Here is a 17035-nt window from a genome sequence, read left to right on the forward strand (position 1 = left end):
GCTAAACAACAGTTTTTACATGCATTTTTTATCGATATCTTTTATTTACCTGAAACATCGTATTTTTACGGAAACCACATCAGTTTAATAAAATTACATCCCTATCATACATAATTTTACATTACATAAATCATTTTGTAAATGATACTAGTAAGTTCTATATAAAAAGTATAAGTAAATATGAATAACATTTCCTAAATAGGTCTTGCTTATTTATTTATGTCTTCAACTTGTAAACTAATTTGACGTTAAAGTGCGAAATAGCTCAAAACCTGTTACTCCAATTGCGTGATCTCAAGCGTTTTAAAGTTGTCGACATGCTCAGCATATTATAAAGAGAACATCAACAAGCTCAATCGACTAAGAAGACTACGCAGTCGGCCGTTGACCCTCATGGCTCTCCTGGAGTGCGTTCACTGCACAAGTGCACATGCACCCGGTTATTTAGACTTTAGTCAACTAGTCAGCCAGAACAATACTTGTCTATAATGTCTAAAGAAACCGTTTTCTAGAAGGAAATATTAAAAGGGAGTAGTTTTATTTGCGTTTGTGAAAATACAAAACATTTTATTTCTTCAATTTCTACTCCTTTACTTTGCATATTCAGGTCGCATTTACTAGATATGGGTACAGACCTATTATGGTAATTGGGGTTGCGATGGGATTAGGTACCCAAGAAAAGGTGTTAGCTTTGCGTTTAAGGAATGCGACTACCACTTTAGACCCGTGTGGGGGGACAAGAATTTGTTGGGATTAGTTTGGGTTCTTCATGCTCCTGTTCGGACGTTTTGGCCGAAATCCTTTAAAAGCTATAGTGTACTTAGTTGCTAAAATTTCATACAAACATACTAGGAAAATCATAATAAACGATTTGTAAAACAATAAAATGAGTCCTAGCTCAGGTAATAATAATAATGATCAAATAAGTACCTGATTAAATAGGGTACACTACATAATTCCGAAAATTTTTATTCCGAATTTTAGAATGTCGAATTTTATCATTCCGATTTTTAAATGCTCCACCCGTCAAAATTCCGACTGTCGTAATTACGAATGATGAAAATCACGAAGATTTATATTTCCGAAAACCCAAAAAGCCGAATTTTGTAAATTCCGAACCACATAATTCCGATTATAACAATTCCAATGGTGACAAACACCGAATTGAACAATTACGATTTTTGAAATCACGAATTCTGAATTGCTCTTATTCCGAATTGACGTGATTCCTATTTTAAATATCCCAATGTTTAAATTTCCGAATAACGATATTCCGAATATATTGTTAAAGTTCGTTTTCTTGAGGGTCGCAGTTCTAACCTAACCTAATCCACTTTTCTAACAGCAGTTCGTTTTCTTGGGGGTCGCAGTTTTAACCTAACCTAACCCACTTTTCTGGCAACAGTTCGTTTTCTTGAGGGTCGCAGTTCTAACCTAACCTAACCCACTTCTGGCAACAGTTCGTTTTCATGGGCATCGCAGTTCTAACCTCACCTAACCCACTTCTGGCAACAACCGTTCGGAGTTCGGGTTCGCAGGGACGCAGTTCTGCCTAATTTATTTATGCCGAATTTTTATGCCAAAAATATTTTATGCCGAATTTAACATGATGCGGCACGACAGGCACCCGTAATAATTACTAAAACGTGAGTCTTCATTTGAATATCACGGATTAAATTTTTCTGACCATACAAAAAAAGAATTTCTGAATACCGAATTACTAAAACGTGAGTCTTTATTTTAATAACACGAATTTCATTTTTCCGACCTTACAAAGGACCGAATTTCTGAATACCGAATTATTTTATTCCCGATCGGACAAATGATTTTTCGGAATTTAAGAATTCGGAAAAAAAAAATCGGAAAAGTGTATAATCGGAACTTTAAGTTTTCGGAAATAGCACATTCGTGATTTTATTCCATCGTGTTTTTAAAAATCGTAATTTCGATATTTCGGACTTATAATAAAAAATCGGGATTATGAAAATCGTGGTTATAAAAATCGGAAAAATGTATTTCGGAATATTTGGGAGTTCCCGATTAGGTAGTATTTTTGAGAGACTCAAATTCAAAGTATTTAAACAGTAGGTATTTAAATAATATTCGGACCAAACCCAAAATCACGAAAAATTGGCTGTTTCATACAAAAACATCCCAAGTATCCTATAAGATTGCGATAAATAATAAGGTACTTTTTGCCTTGCTTTCCATAAGCATGACATGCCAGACGGGATCTATACAGGAATTTCCGGTCTCGGGTCTATAGGGGTCCGTGTATCCTGGGGAATTTAAATATGCATAATACACGCCGGATATCATCCTTACAGAGTTTTCACGTTGTCCGATCCGATATCGGGTGTCGGATACGACCACAAAGAAGTAAAAATATAGATTACTTATTGTACATTTATTAAATGTTTATGTTTAAATGGTATAGTTACTCCTAAACAAGTAACTCTCCTAAGGCACTCTAGCAGCTGCGGTTCTGTAAGGATTATTTATAAATATAAATAATCAACTCTATGAGCAATTGAGATTAAATAATTTTCAATCATAAATTTGCGCTTGGACAAACAAATTGTAATGCACCATAATTATTATATTTACCCCATGATCATGATTTACGCGTGATCTTATAAAGTAGAACGCAATTTAAGTTAATTTTATCTACATATTGTATATCAACGACCAAATATTTTGTACCGGAGACTGCCTACTTATAATGTTCCAGACTAGGGGTCTAATAGGGGAGCTTGGAAATTCACTCTATGATACTACTCTATCATATCATACCTTCTCTATCACTTTCGCTCGTGCATTTTTGGATCGACCTAAATAGAGATACGTGATTTTTGATTTCAAAATTTGCAACATACCCTCAATATTAATATTTGTAGTTTAGTGTATTTATTGGACATGTCTGATTTTACAATTTTTAATTTAAGCTTGAAATTAACATTATATAGGTATCATTACAATCTTTTTAAGCATGTATATTATTATTGTATATTTAATTTTATAATTTTTTGTGACATAAAATCTGTTATTGACTTTAGAAATCATTATATAATACAACAATGTCTTATTTAACTTTTAATTAAAGTTAAATAAGACATTGTCAAATATATTGTACATATGTACATAAATCAATGTTTAGATTTAAGATAATTGCCGTGCCCTACCAGGGCCCATGTGAAACAAACTATTAATGTATATGTAACACCTGTGTACCTACCATGGATGCAATAAATAAATATGAATATGAATATTAAATGTGATCTTCAATGTTATCGTAAGGATCTCAAGGCTAAAGTATAACACTGGCAAAGAGTTCACAGTCCAGACAATTTTATGTGATTTAGATAGATTATTATTATTATTTATTTATTTAATAAAATACAGAGTATTCATACAATAATCATAGCCCCGCAAAACTCAATAATGAGTTTGACTGTGGGGTCAGTCTCTAGTTACATATGTACTTAACTTAATTTTATAGTAGTGCAATTACTACAAAATATTGAGGTAGTGTATTTTTAACATAGATTTAAATTTAGACTTCTTATTTTCACATGGCTTCGGGCAAACTATTAAGCAATGGGTTAGTGTCCGCTACAATCGTCGTTCCAATCGCTCACCAGGGAAGTCAAGGGCTCAGACAAGCCAGTTATACTGTCCGATGCCAAATACTTGTTAAGGATCTAAATATTTAGTTAAACTGGTTGTTTTGTAAACTTAAGCTATTATTCCGGCGCTCGCCGAACCAAAAAGAACAGTAGCTGGGAATACACGGCCAGGAATGTCGGTATGCGGCTACCTGCTGTATTAAACATAAAGAAGTAAAACGCACAAAGAATATCTGAGTTTCTGACAAAGGTATTCCGGAACTCCCTTTACCTCATTTTCAGTTGAGCAGTTGACCTCACGAAAGTTGTTTCAGTTTTTTTAAAATGTTTATGTTAGGTAGAGTTTTACCGTTCGAATGGGTATTTTTTTAAAATATATATATTGAGTATAGTTTTAAAACGGTTTAATTCCATTAAAACGCATCATTATACTGTTTTTATAGATTGTGTTATATCTTGAATGTGATAATTGAATTAATTATAATTAATTACTTTTACACTAGTCATTGGGCTACTTTTGTTTTTCCTTACCAGCTAAATATATACGTCACGTGTTATTGAAATTACGCAAGCAAAATGATTTGGTGGACAGATGATATTAGATTCCTGTGACACGAATAAAAAAATACTTAATTAGCAATTGGCCGTCTGAATTTTTAGTAAGATATTTTTTTTATAGTCATTGACTGAAACAAACATGCAATTGCGAAGAAAAATCGAAATGGATTAGATAATGACTGAGGCTAGTAAACGAATTTATACTTTTAATAAAAATTTAATAAAATATAATAGGAATGGCATAGCGAACAATATTGTGTAGTTCAAAGTGAATTAAACTGCTTGCAATATTTTAGGTAGCCAAACATTTAAAGAAACATCGGAAAAAGAATAAACGAAATATCCAAAGTATTTAATTACGTACCTAGCTTTTATTATTGTTTTCAATTTTCAAATGCCACAAATGAGTGCGTCACGGATCATATTGACGCCGACTATTAGTGTCTTACTCATTACGCAGCGTACTACGTAGGCGAACAACACGCGTTCACGCGAAGCGAAGCGATGCGACGCGGGGTGAATCAATCCTTTGATACCCATAGAAAGTATAGAAGTGTCCTACGTGGGTGATCTCGTTGCGAACGCGAAAGCCGTGGGCCCGCCGCGCTGCTTCGCTTCGCGTTCACAAGTTGTTCGCTTACGTAAGACGTTGCGTAGATTTGAAACCATCAGCCCACTATCGTACAGACTTCTCAATGCTACTCTAATGTGTTTACTGGAAATCTACATTTATAAGTTGTATCTGCCACTACTTTAACTACAGTACGGGTACGCCCAGATGATGCATGTTCCACAAAAATCCGTATAAACGCGCCTCGACCATCATCATAAAACTAAATGCGTATTTCAACTGAACATTATTGATTTACTTCAGATATATTTACGGTCCGAGCGGACGTCCATTTACAATTTTGTATATAATGTTTACTGGAAAAGTTAAAAAATATATAGTGTTTCTTTAATGCCTACGTCAGTCAGTAGTGTTTGGCTTCAGACTGTTTAACTCGACTAGCGCCCAGCCAGTCTTATTTCTGTTCGATCTTAACCATCAGAAAACGTTTTTTGCAGCACTTGCAATTTTATTGCTGTTGTGAAGTAAGATTTTTCTGTACTTGAGCTTTTCCCTTGACAATGAGCGTCTCATTACGTCCGCTCCTCCCACGGATCTCAGGTAAGTGTGAATTGGTTTCGATATTTGAACTCAGTACAATGCTCGTTAATTAAAGAAGTAAGTCTCTTTTGTCTATGTAACGAAGTAATGTATAACGTGTAAGACGATATAGCCTAATGAGGTAATAGGAAATATGAAACGGGTGTCAGGTCCTAGTTGCTATAGCGATGGCGCCAGTACTAGGTCCGGTCCCTTACCTCGGACTTTTAAACGAACCTATTAATCTTAAAGTGCTTTGTAGATAGACCGGTAACTAAGTTCTTTAGACAAGCCATGGTAGCCATACTCAACCTTTGGCCCGCGGGCTGTTTAAGGCCCACTGACCATCCAGGCTAACCTAGCGAATATAGATGCGTATTTATAGCTTATGTACATACATTGCAGCTTGAAACCCTATGGTTATTATGACTTTATTTATATTTAAGCGTTATTGCACATACAAATGGTACAAATGGAAACGGATGGGTACCTACTGTGAAAAAAAATGCAAGCTTTTTTGCATCGTTGGGATGGGAGATGATAGATCAAAGCAAGACATTGACATAATACCCAAGGCGAGCTAACCAAAATATGTTTGTTCACTGAATGTTTAAAGGTTGTTTTAGTGATCACTTTAAACTACATAAGTAAATATGAATATAATTTCATGTTAGAATATACGGTAGCTACACTACCTACCTTACTATAAGACTAGTGCCGAACAAGCATCAGCTCTCATCATGAATAGTGAACACACGCCAATACATGTTTTCCGCTGCCAACTTTTCTTTATTACATAACAACATACCTATATAAGTCCTAGTTTATGGTAGCATTAGTTTTTTTTATCTTCAAAATATAATCAAATATATTTAAGTACATTTTATCTCTAGGGATTTTTCTGCAAATTCCGTGAATAATAAGTGTAAACTCGTGATTTTACTAAGTAAACTTTACGTTTTCTGATAAATATCAATGCACGTGCTTAGGAGGGATAGAAAAGGTAAACATGTTATTGTTAGTAACCTCGCTGAAGCGTTGAAAATCACGTCCTACTATAACTTATCAGACATAGATTTTTCTAGCACGAACTAGGCAACGCTAGTGACTTCCTTCCGAGATCATCGATATCTCATATTATCGATATCTTATAACTGTCAGAATAATGTTATAAAAAAAATGTGACCCGTTTGGAAATAAATGAACAAGAATAACGTAACTATGAGTTTATTAATACTTTACCCACATACATACTTACTTGAAAAGAAACTCCATGACACACATACACCAAAATTGTTTTTCAAATCGCAATCGCCAATAAAACCATCACATCACATAGGATTTCTTAAGTCTCGAAGTACTTAAACTGCCAATTTTATTACATACTTTCGGGTATAAAACTTTTGCCTTTAAAAAAAAACCGGATAAATTGAATAAAAGATTTTTCAAATGCCACTGATGTAATGGGTGCATGGCAGAAATATGGAAAATGATTAACGTTGAAGGGGTACTTATCGATAATAGGATTGTCGATGTTTTTATTTTACCAAGCACTAACAACATGACGTTCATGCTAGAGAAATCTCTATCAAACTATATATTAGTACTAACTTCTATTTGTAAATGGTATATATACTTCTATAATAATAAATTCATGCTAATGCACTGACATGGCAACCGCAAACAGCAAGCAGCAATTCTATATAGTCAAGCTATAAATTGGTCGCTAGATATCCACTTTAGAATGGTTATTATTAGGCGATTGTCTACGGCAGCCACGTGTAAAGCTAGGTAGCTTTACTGCCTAGTAGGTACTAGGTTTATGATTTCAGGTTCATTTGGTGCATTGTTGCGCTGTGCTCAGCACACAACGGAGTCAGAATCACAGTAGGCGCTGTAGCAAATCAACGAATACTTTGCTAAGCACGTTTTTCAGTCAGTTAAGGACTTCGTAGTGTAACCAAGGATTATTATTGGAGTGCAATAAAAAAAATGTAATGCCTGATTTGTGAGGTGTCTGTGAAAATAAAAGCAGCTGTTTAGGTAATATCTACTTTTAAACTTAAATTTTTGGACTTAGTGAAAGAAACAAAGGTCACGAGAACACGAATACATTTTCTTGTCTCTTTTAACCTGATGTTTACGTTTTTTACCAAGGAATAACTGGTCAATAGAATATACTAAACCCCACGTAACTATTTCAACCCTCTGTTGTGGTACGTACGTATCCATTTTTGGCCTACATCCAAAACTATATTGATAATATTAAGAATGCCCTTTGCCGTGTAGTTAGTAGTCGCACTTCGTTTTTCTCTCTTGTGTTCTGCGCGTACGCAGTGTACGCACCTACTTTTCATTCAACTAGCCTTCTCGACGCGTGTGAGAAATGTTTCACTATTTTCTGAAAATATAGGCGTATTTTGTAGCACTTAGTCATATTGTGTTTGTTAACCAGTTAAGACACTAAATGAAGTTAAAAACGTATTTTAAAAACAAAATTGATATCTACTTTTGGAGACATTTATCGATAATATCGACTTGTTGTTCGTACTTACTCGTATTTAGTTTACGTACTAATAGGCGATTAATTAGAAGAATCAATTTCGTTTGAAGGCTCTGAAGTAGGATTGTTCAGGTATGTAAAAAATTGATATTTTAGACAGATATAGTTAGAGTAGATATCTACTCAACTTAGTAGACGCACAAACTATTAAATCCTTTGTAAATCAAATTATTTTATTAATTATGGTATCTTTGGTTCATAAATCTCTTATAAGAAAATAAACAACTACGAACAATGGACGGTTTTTCGTTACACTTTTATTTTACTTTCTTTGGCAATATATGTTGCGTACTCTATTTCTCAAACAAAGCGAATTTTATTGTCATTAAAAAAAATAACTTTTTCAATATAATCGATATCGAGTTTTCGGTAACCTAGGGTTAATAGATTAGGTACTAGAAACAAATTTAGTTTATTCCTGTCGTGCACGGCTTTTGTTATTAGATTAGGTCGACCTAGCCTGATGTAATTTCAGTTACATAATTATATTTATTATAAATGAAGGGTACACGGAAAGAACATGTCTAGTCACTTTTTTCGGAAAATGAGATATTCATCTCAAAATGTAGAGCTCTTAATGAACTATTAGTGATATTTTTGCTACCAGTGTATAATATATGTAACACAACTTTTTTTTAAGTTAAAAAAGACTTGGTCACGGAATTACCCTACATTTTGACATGGTTCCAAATTTTAAAACCGCGATTACTCAAAATGTTACTTAAGTGACTAGACATGTTCTTTCCGTGTACCCTTCAAATATTGTCACTTCTTTCTTGTAAAGATAGATTATCATTATAAATTCTTAGCCCTTACCCAATGAATTCCTTTTTAGCTAGTCATAAGGTTTACTTAATCGTAGTGTTTTTCGTTTTATTTATTATAGTTATACCATACCTATCCGTCTGTCCGCGAGCGATGGATCTCAGTTCTCAGTATACTTTGAGTTTACTAGAAAGCCGTTATTTGTCCTGGGTATACATACACTACACATAATTACATATCAAATAGGTACGTGAAATACGCTGACAAAGTGATAACAAACCAACAATTGTGTTGTTTTGTTTTATTCCCTCGGTGTGGTCATTTTAAAATTAATAAGTTCGAGTCTTTTGTAACATTTTTTTTAATCCGGGTATCCGAAGAACTACATAGGACTTGTGATAGGACTTAGTAATAGTACCTATTGTAGAATTAAATACTCCAGATAATAAAAAAAATCTCTATATCTGCAACAGAGATAAGAGAGTATAATGAGTAGAGACGGTAACAGCCCAGAAACTCATAACAATTAACGTAAATAAATAAATGCACACCTGTTTATTACTTGATTCCTGTATTAGCTACTTACAAATAGATAAAACGAGATCCCAAACATTACCTACCTATCTCTTATTGATATTGTGATAAGCGCGCCTACTGCTTGGCGTTCTCAGTGTGGTTGATGAAGACGTTTGGAACGAACCTGTGTTTCTATAAGAGCAGTGCTATTAAATGTTTCTTTACTAATTTGCACAAGTTCAAAGTCAATATCCCTTAGCTATTTATATGCTGTACAAAAATAAGTGTGCAATAAATGTGAAGTGTTCGAGACATTTTATGCCATCCGGATACAGTCCGGATAGTGTTTAGATGCTTGACACTGCTTTCAATGTTTATTCCTCGTATTAGAGGTAAAAAGCGGATTGTCACCTTACCTTACCCGGCTTACCTTAACTTGTGTCGTTAGACCTTGTTATTATAATTTAGTTTATTTTTTATTTATTTAGTCAATATGAAATATCAATTCAAAAATACAATAGAGTGATCAATTGTCGAGCGATTTTTAAGGCGTACCTTCCTAAAATATTGAAGCAGACAATTTTGTTTCAGGGTAAAAAGTCACTTACTGAAAGAACCTGGTGTTGATCACCAAAAATTTCGCACAGAAAAGCGGATTCCAATGTCTTCGAGCAGACCTGTCGGAGCATCGCCAGGGAACCCGTGAACACCGGGATTGGTCATCGGACGTCCGATGCGCTCTCCCCCATTGGAGCTAATCATATACACGCGCTGTCACTTCATTGTTATTAAATTCCTGAACATCTTTTATATTTTATAGTTTTCTATATTTTCTTTTTTGTTGATGCAAATAAAAATAAAACAAAATGACCAAAATCCTGAAAGTAGTTGGAGCGTCATGGCTCCGAACGAAGATCAGCTCGTATATACTGGGAATAATTGGAGTTCTTGCAATAGTGGCGCTCTTTGTTGGCCAGTTTGATAGGTAAGTGTACCAAAATTTTGTTTATAATAAGACTATATAGGTACTTACTTTAAATTCTTATCAAATTTATGGCGATGACGGAGGCCGAAGTGTTTAAAGATTTTACGTTATTGGCATGGTTTCAAGTTTCGGGTTTTGTGGTACCTTGTATTCTGATGCAATAACAACATGAAATACTTGTAAGTTATGGCTTTTCCACCATATGAAGGTAACAAACGTAGATAATTGAAGTCTTTTTCTGTTATAAACTGAAATAAATGTCACATATTAAAGAAAAAGTGACGAAGCCCTCCAGTGGTGAAGGCCGGATTTTTGAAGGCGGAAGGCTTTTTGTCTTGTCATTATCACACGACAATACACTGACGATTTATTTAATCTTTTCATTAAAGAACTCAAGAGGACGGAAATTATGCAGCCACAGTATTCTACTCAAACAAGACTGGATATCGCATCGAGTATTGGGGTCAGAGCAACGACCTATCTGACATACCCAAGGGAGTCGCCCGAGCACACTTCCGAATGGACATTGATACAACTGGGTTAGTACACCACAAGACATGCAACGCTAACTATGACTGATTAAAACTGATTGATAAACTATGTACGTAAATATGTGTGTAAGTGGCACGTCACTTTGTTTACAATGGTGACGGTTTATTCCACGTCGAATCATTGCTTTGTTTGTGTAAGAAAATTGTACCAAGACATAATTCATATTATTTTTTAAGAACATACATGCAAGTAAAATTAAATACAAAGGCACGTACCTACTACAAACATCGGATTGATCGGTCAAATGTTTTAAAATAACATCCGTTACCCATAAATATGCAAACAGGTAAATTTTCAACAAATACATATACTTAAGTATAACAAGGTTTACCAGCGGAAAACCAATTAAGTGGCTTTGAAGTCTTTAAATTTTAGTATTTATACCTACATTAAACAAAATTTTATTATCCGTATCTATCTAAATTTGACAATAGAATTAGTTAAAAAGTGGATCATGCGTCCGTGTTTATATGAGACCAGCAAGCAATGGCAATGGCGACTGCCACACAAGGACTTGGGGGTGAAAAGAGGGGTCCTGCAAGAGGGTTTTGCAATACTGATCTTGCCCCACCAAATCATAGTAACTATAGTAAGTACCTAACTTTTACTTTGCTTTTTCAGTTGGTCGCTATTGGAAGTGGAAACCGATGGTTCGTACCCAGATGAGATCCAAGCGTACGCAGCAGGCATAGTTGAGGGCGCTCTCACCTGGTACCTAATCCACACTCACCTGGAAAATACCATTCGCGCCAGGTGCGAAGACCAAGAAAAGCAATGCGACAAGCTCAGGGACGCCCTGGACCGCTCCGTCAACATCTGGAAGACAAAATCATCGGAGCGAGCAGCGGCTGAACCATTCTGGCATCAAGTAAGTTAAAAACATTCTCATTGTATCAGGATTTACGAAGGATCGACGAAGGTCGACAGCACCCTAGCTGTATGGAAACGTTTGGGATATAAGATGCAGCAGTCGTGTTTAGTTAATTACGCGTCAAGTAACATTCTATGTGAACCCACGAACCAATCAAAATGTGTGAACACCGTTCATTATAACAAAACTTCTGCTATTCCCTTAAGTACCCGGCCAGCTCGGCCGAATTTCACATTCCCATACAAACGGAGTTTCGGTCTCATTTTAAAACTACGTGTTGGATTGTAATGAAACTTTGCACATACAATGACATTAGGTATATCTAGTTCTATAATTAGTTTATATAGCTCTAGTATATAAAACAAACGAAATAGAGCAAAAACAATGAAAAACTTAAATTCGCTGTATTTTTTTAACTATGGTATCTGAAGCTACATAAACTAATTACAGACCTAGATATACCTTATCCTATCGTAAGTACAAAGTTTCAGAGCAATCTAGCTAGTCGTTTTAAAATATTAGCGTAACTACGTTTGTATGGAGAACTGAGCTTACCTACTGGGACTTAAAGTTTCTTAATTTGCCCGCCGCGGGATTAATGTTTAACACCTGAAAAACTACGACACATGATATCATGATAACATTTCACATAAGTTAGGTAGTTTATATTTCGTTTGCAAAAGATACCTTAGGAACACTATGACGGAAACTTATTTATTAAAATTCCAGGTTTCGTTACACTACACTCAAATCAGCGGCATCTACACCGGCTGGAAGCACGGGGTAGACCGCAGCATGAAGGAGTACGACCACGACATATCGGACTTGCACTGGTTGAACGCCGTGGCCGAGACCGTGGAGTTCCAGCGTAAGATGAACTGGACGCTGCGCGACCCTGCCTTGGACGCGGTATCAGGCTTATCCAGTGCGTTTTTGAGGATCGTTAACGAAACATCTGCAGATGGAACCGCAGCTATCAAGCTTTACGTTGCTCATAATGCTGCTGGGAGGTATGCATATATTGATATCTCAATTTAACTAATAATTTTAATTTTAATTAAATTATTGATAAGGGCTTGACATTTTAGACTTACGCGTAGCTTGCAGCATCGGGTATTATAGTCAATGGTCCATATTATGGTGCCTCGTTTCTTGGCCATCATGTTGTCCTAAACTGCATTATAGTTATTTCGAAATATCCATAACCACTCACTAAAATACACATATGCAACACATCACGAAAGTTAGTTATTTTAGAAATAGTGGCCTCTTCTCTTTTTATTATCCATAAAAATTCGCCAATATATTTCTAGATACCTAAATCACGAACATCATTTTAAAATCTCTGACACTAACATGACAGTTATAGATGCATGTCAACAATATAATTATAGTCTATACTAGAATCAAATTAAACTAGGAGTAGGTACAGTAGGTACCTATACTTTTCAGTTTGTTTCTGAATCCCGCGACCAAGTCGGCCGGTATTACAAATAGTAAAAAGTCGGACCAAGATAAGTCTACAACGATTTTGATTGCACACGCAGTGCAAGTGTTATTTAACGTCATAATTTCATAGACTTTTGACGTTTAAAATAACGGTTGTACTGCGTGTGCTATCAAAATTGTTGCAGACTTAATCTTGGTGTAACTATTTTATTATACATACATATATTTTATTTTATATTATTGTATTTTTTATATTCGCCATTCTATTGCAGCTATTCGTCAATGACCAGAATACTAAAGCGCTACAAGCTTAACTACCACCTAACATCAAAGAGCTCAACGCTAGTGTCTGGTACGACCGTGGAGTTCTCCGGTTACCCAGGCTCTGTCACCAGCCAGGACGAGTTCTACATGGTACAGGGCGCCGGGCATAGCATGGCCGTCACCGGGACCTCGCTCAATAACTACAACAGTCAACTGTGGAAGGATGTCAACATCACTGTGCAAGTAAGTTACTTTATCAGATATTTCAAGTACAACTAACCCAACTACTTATATCTGTATCTAGCTTAACAAAATTGTTACATGCATGGCAACACGAAAAACTCTTAAAGTTTATGCTTGAGGCCAGGGGCGTAGCTAGAGGATATGGCGCCCGGGGCAGTCACCAAATTTGCGCTCCCTGACGACTGAAAAAAGTTTCCCTGCTGCTGCCTTTTGCCCATTTTGGCGCCCCCTCTTGGATGGCGCCCGGGGCACTTGCCCCCCCCCCAGCCCCCCCTATCTACGCCACTGCTTGAGGCTGAGAATCGGGTTTGCGGTTGAACTTTCGCAACCGCAGATTATATAAAAATTCATCGGACCGAGCACTAAGAGGAAGTTCGATTTTTCTTGTGATCTTTGATTATCGCCTTAAAGGTTATTTTATCTTTTCAGATTCCCACGGCGCCGCGCGTGGCAACCGCTAACCGCCTCGCTTCCAACCCTAGTGCTTGGGCGCACATACTAGCTGTAAGCAATTCTGGCACAGCGAGCAAACAGTGGCTTGTCGTCGATTTCACCGCACTCGGCCATTTGGATGACTCCGGCAAAAGGGCAGATAGGAAGGAGTTTGTTCCCATGACTGGCTTAAACCAGTAAGTTTTTTTATATATGAGTATATGACTGTATGGAGCATGCAGTTCGCACAAAATTCGAGGAAGAGTACGAGAGCCCCGATTGTCACCACGCTCTCGCTGTTAAGCGCGACGCTCACTCTTCCGAAATTCCTCAGAATTTGTGTGCGAACTGTAACGTACTCAACTGAGTACGTAACATTTAAAGTCATCTGCAGCATGTTGCAGGAACTCCATCAGCATGCTGCAGATGATCAACAACTTGATGATGATGATTTCAATATAATTGCTAACTAGATATATTGACAGTTAAGCTGCTTGTGTGTGGCTTTACAAAAACCTTTAAGATCTGCTTGAATTACTGTCATTACGTTTTGTCAAAGGTATCTATTCTGTACATTAACCTTCTTGTTATATTAATCTCAAATTCAAGGAGAACGATAAATCAGTGATCAGCAAAGAATTTAGGAAAGATAAATAAGTTTCGTCTTTTTGATTGCAGAGACGTAAGGCACATAAGTGTAATTCGCAATAGCACCGGTCACCAAAAGGGTTTGCTGCGTCTCATAGAACAGGTGCCCGGACGCACTCACTCAGCTGACCTAACGGAAACCTTGCTAGAGCAGGGCTTTTGGGCCACATACGGGTTGCCGTTCTTCGAGGTAAGTTAGCACTTGCAATTAGCCTATTGGGGGCATACTATATTATAGGTATATATGGAATCAGGACTAGAAAACACAAGGTCAACATTGCGTTATCTTCCCACGCTAATATTGTAACTTCTATCACTCTTCTCTCACTCCAGGCTTCATAGATTTAATCTTATATTCACCCATTTTTGCAGGATATTTCCGAACATACGCACGTAAACCGAATGAAAGAAGAATACGGGGAAATATTCTCGGAATTCCAATCATCCCGAGCCGTAATGTTCAAGAGAGGCTACAAGAACGCCACGTCTCTAGACAACATCATAGCCCTGATGAGACAGAACAACGTCACAGCCATAAACAGAGCTAGCAACGAGACCATGGAGTGTACTGGAAATGTCCCATGTATCTTACAAGACAACGGTTACTGGTCAGTTCTGGGGGTGCGTGGTGACATCGCGCACCACAAGGAAGCCTATGGAGTTATCGACACTAAAGTGGTTGTAGGTAAGTGCGTTCATACTTAAAATGCATACATAACACAAAGTAATAATTTAGGAGTGCCTAAATTTTTTTGTGGTAGGCAGAAAAAAAATTGGAAAGTTACAATTTTGCAAAGTTACAACCAAGAAATTGTTCAAGACTTATTTACTTTTCTAAAGATATATTTACTTATTACTACTGCACAAGACGATGGTAACGAACCCAAACTCAATGCATTGGACAGCTCACAGATTCCTAGACCCTACATCCAAATAACTAAATAAAATCATTTTCCCAACCAAAAATAAAAAATCATGCATTTAAGGGTTAAAGAATGTAACCTCATGAGGTTACATTCTTTAATCACAAAGTTCATATGCCCTTGTTCGGTCTCCGTCATCAGGTTACCTGCTTATACGTTTGCGAAATTTCAGCTGAAATAGAACCTCAATAATTAAGTGTCGAATCTGCAATCCTTCAACATTGTTAACTAGTAAGTAACAGTTCAATTTAATTGCAGGGCAAGCAAACCAGCGCTCATTCGTCGCCATATCCAGCCCGCCGTACTCAAACTCAACAACCAACACAACCATCCCCCTCAACAAAGGCACCGTGGCCACCATCTACACCGACCAGTTCGACGATGAGCCCACCATCAACGGGCCTGAGATCAGAGACCTCGTAAAGAAACAGCTAGAAGAAGAAGCTCAGGAAACTCTGGAACTTCTAAACAGGGATGTCATCAAACCCTTCCAATGGTCTGAAAGTGAATTCCAGAACAATACCCACCAAGGCTTACCCGATACTTGGAACTTTGGCTCCTTCACACCAGTTTGGTCGTGGTGAATCTCTTAGCGTCCTTTAAATCATAATAATTAAATGTAGAATAGTGGTGTAACGTCTATAGAACATTATCCCAGCAGCTTACAGTCCAAGTTCCAGAGATGTCTAAAAAGAAAATGCTACTTCATTTTCCGATATTAAAGATGTTCATAAAATAGACATTGTATCACTAATGTAGGATAAAATTGTGTAAGTAATAAAATCGATATTTTTTATTGTTTTACCCATTGTATTCAATGGCCGTTTGACATCCGTCCGATTTTACATAATCGCCGATGAAATCACCTTTACTAGATTCCTTTTTTAATCGTTAATTCAATGTTTTAAGTAGTTATATAGAATTATTTATTCAATTTATGTTCGTGTTTGTTAGAACGTGTCGTACCTTATGATTTAAGAGAATTGTCATATTTACGTCGTCAGTAGGACCTATGTTTTATTCCCAAGATGAAGTATTGTCACCTACCCGACTGGGTACCTATTCGAAGGAGTCACAAATAAAAGTGCCAACATTTCTCATAAAAAGATGTAGTTAAAATACTATTTTTTCCTTTATACCTTTGTATGTACTTAAGAAATAATTTTACCTACAATGATTGTTCTTTTTTAATAAAAATGAAGTGACCTGAAAAATTAAAAGAATCGATTTTGCTCTCGAAAATATACCTAACAAAAATAGTTAGTTTATTATTTTTCGTAACCCTTAATTCGGCCTTCTGCGGTAACTCACAGTGGCAGATTCAGATTCAGATATTTATTAATAAAATTTAGTATTTTACATGTCATTTTCAGTATAATAAATAATTATATTGAATTATCTGACAAAGTCGTCGATGGTATAGCACGCCAGTTCAGTTAAGAGTGCCCTGAGTTTTTTTTCGGATGTTGTATCGCTTGCATCAATTATTT

General features: G+C 36.3%; 2 protein-coding genes across 2 annotated transcripts in view; one reads left to right on the forward strand and one right to left on the reverse strand.

The window, feature by feature from the left end:
- LOC134746035 (putative phospholipase B-like lamina ancestor) overlaps positions 1-16804 on the forward strand; it is a 28234-nt gene extending 11430 nt beyond the window's left edge. The window contains exons 3-11 of the mRNA XM_063680245.1: positions 9770-10163; positions 10553-10702; positions 11337-11583; positions 12316-12596; positions 13308-13542; positions 13972-14171; positions 14653-14812; positions 14995-15307; positions 15804-16804. Coding sequence (XP_063536315.1) covers positions 10045-10163; positions 10553-10702; positions 11337-11583; positions 12316-12596; positions 13308-13542; positions 13972-14171; positions 14653-14812; positions 14995-15307; positions 15804-16129 — 2031 coding nt within the window. The 5' untranslated portion in view covers positions 9770-10044 and the 3' untranslated portion in view covers positions 16130-16804. The remainder of the gene's footprint in view (positions 1-9769; positions 10164-10552; positions 10703-11336; positions 11584-12315; positions 12597-13307; positions 13543-13971; positions 14172-14652; positions 14813-14994; positions 15308-15803) is intronic.
- Positions 5835-17035, reverse strand: part of LOC134746044 (general transcription factor IIH subunit 2) — a 250183-nt gene continuing 238982 nt past the window's right edge. Inside the window, exon 10 of the mRNA XM_063680264.1 lies at positions 5835-5846. The gene's annotated coding sequence lies outside the window, so the exon portion shown is untranslated. The remainder of the gene's footprint in view (positions 5847-17035) is intronic.

Source organism: Cydia strobilella, chromosome 12, assembly GCF_947568885.1.
Source record: "Cydia strobilella chromosome 12, ilCydStro3.1, whole genome shotgun sequence".
Lineage (NCBI taxonomy): Eukaryota > Metazoa > Arthropoda > Insecta > Lepidoptera > Tortricidae > Cydia > Cydia strobilella.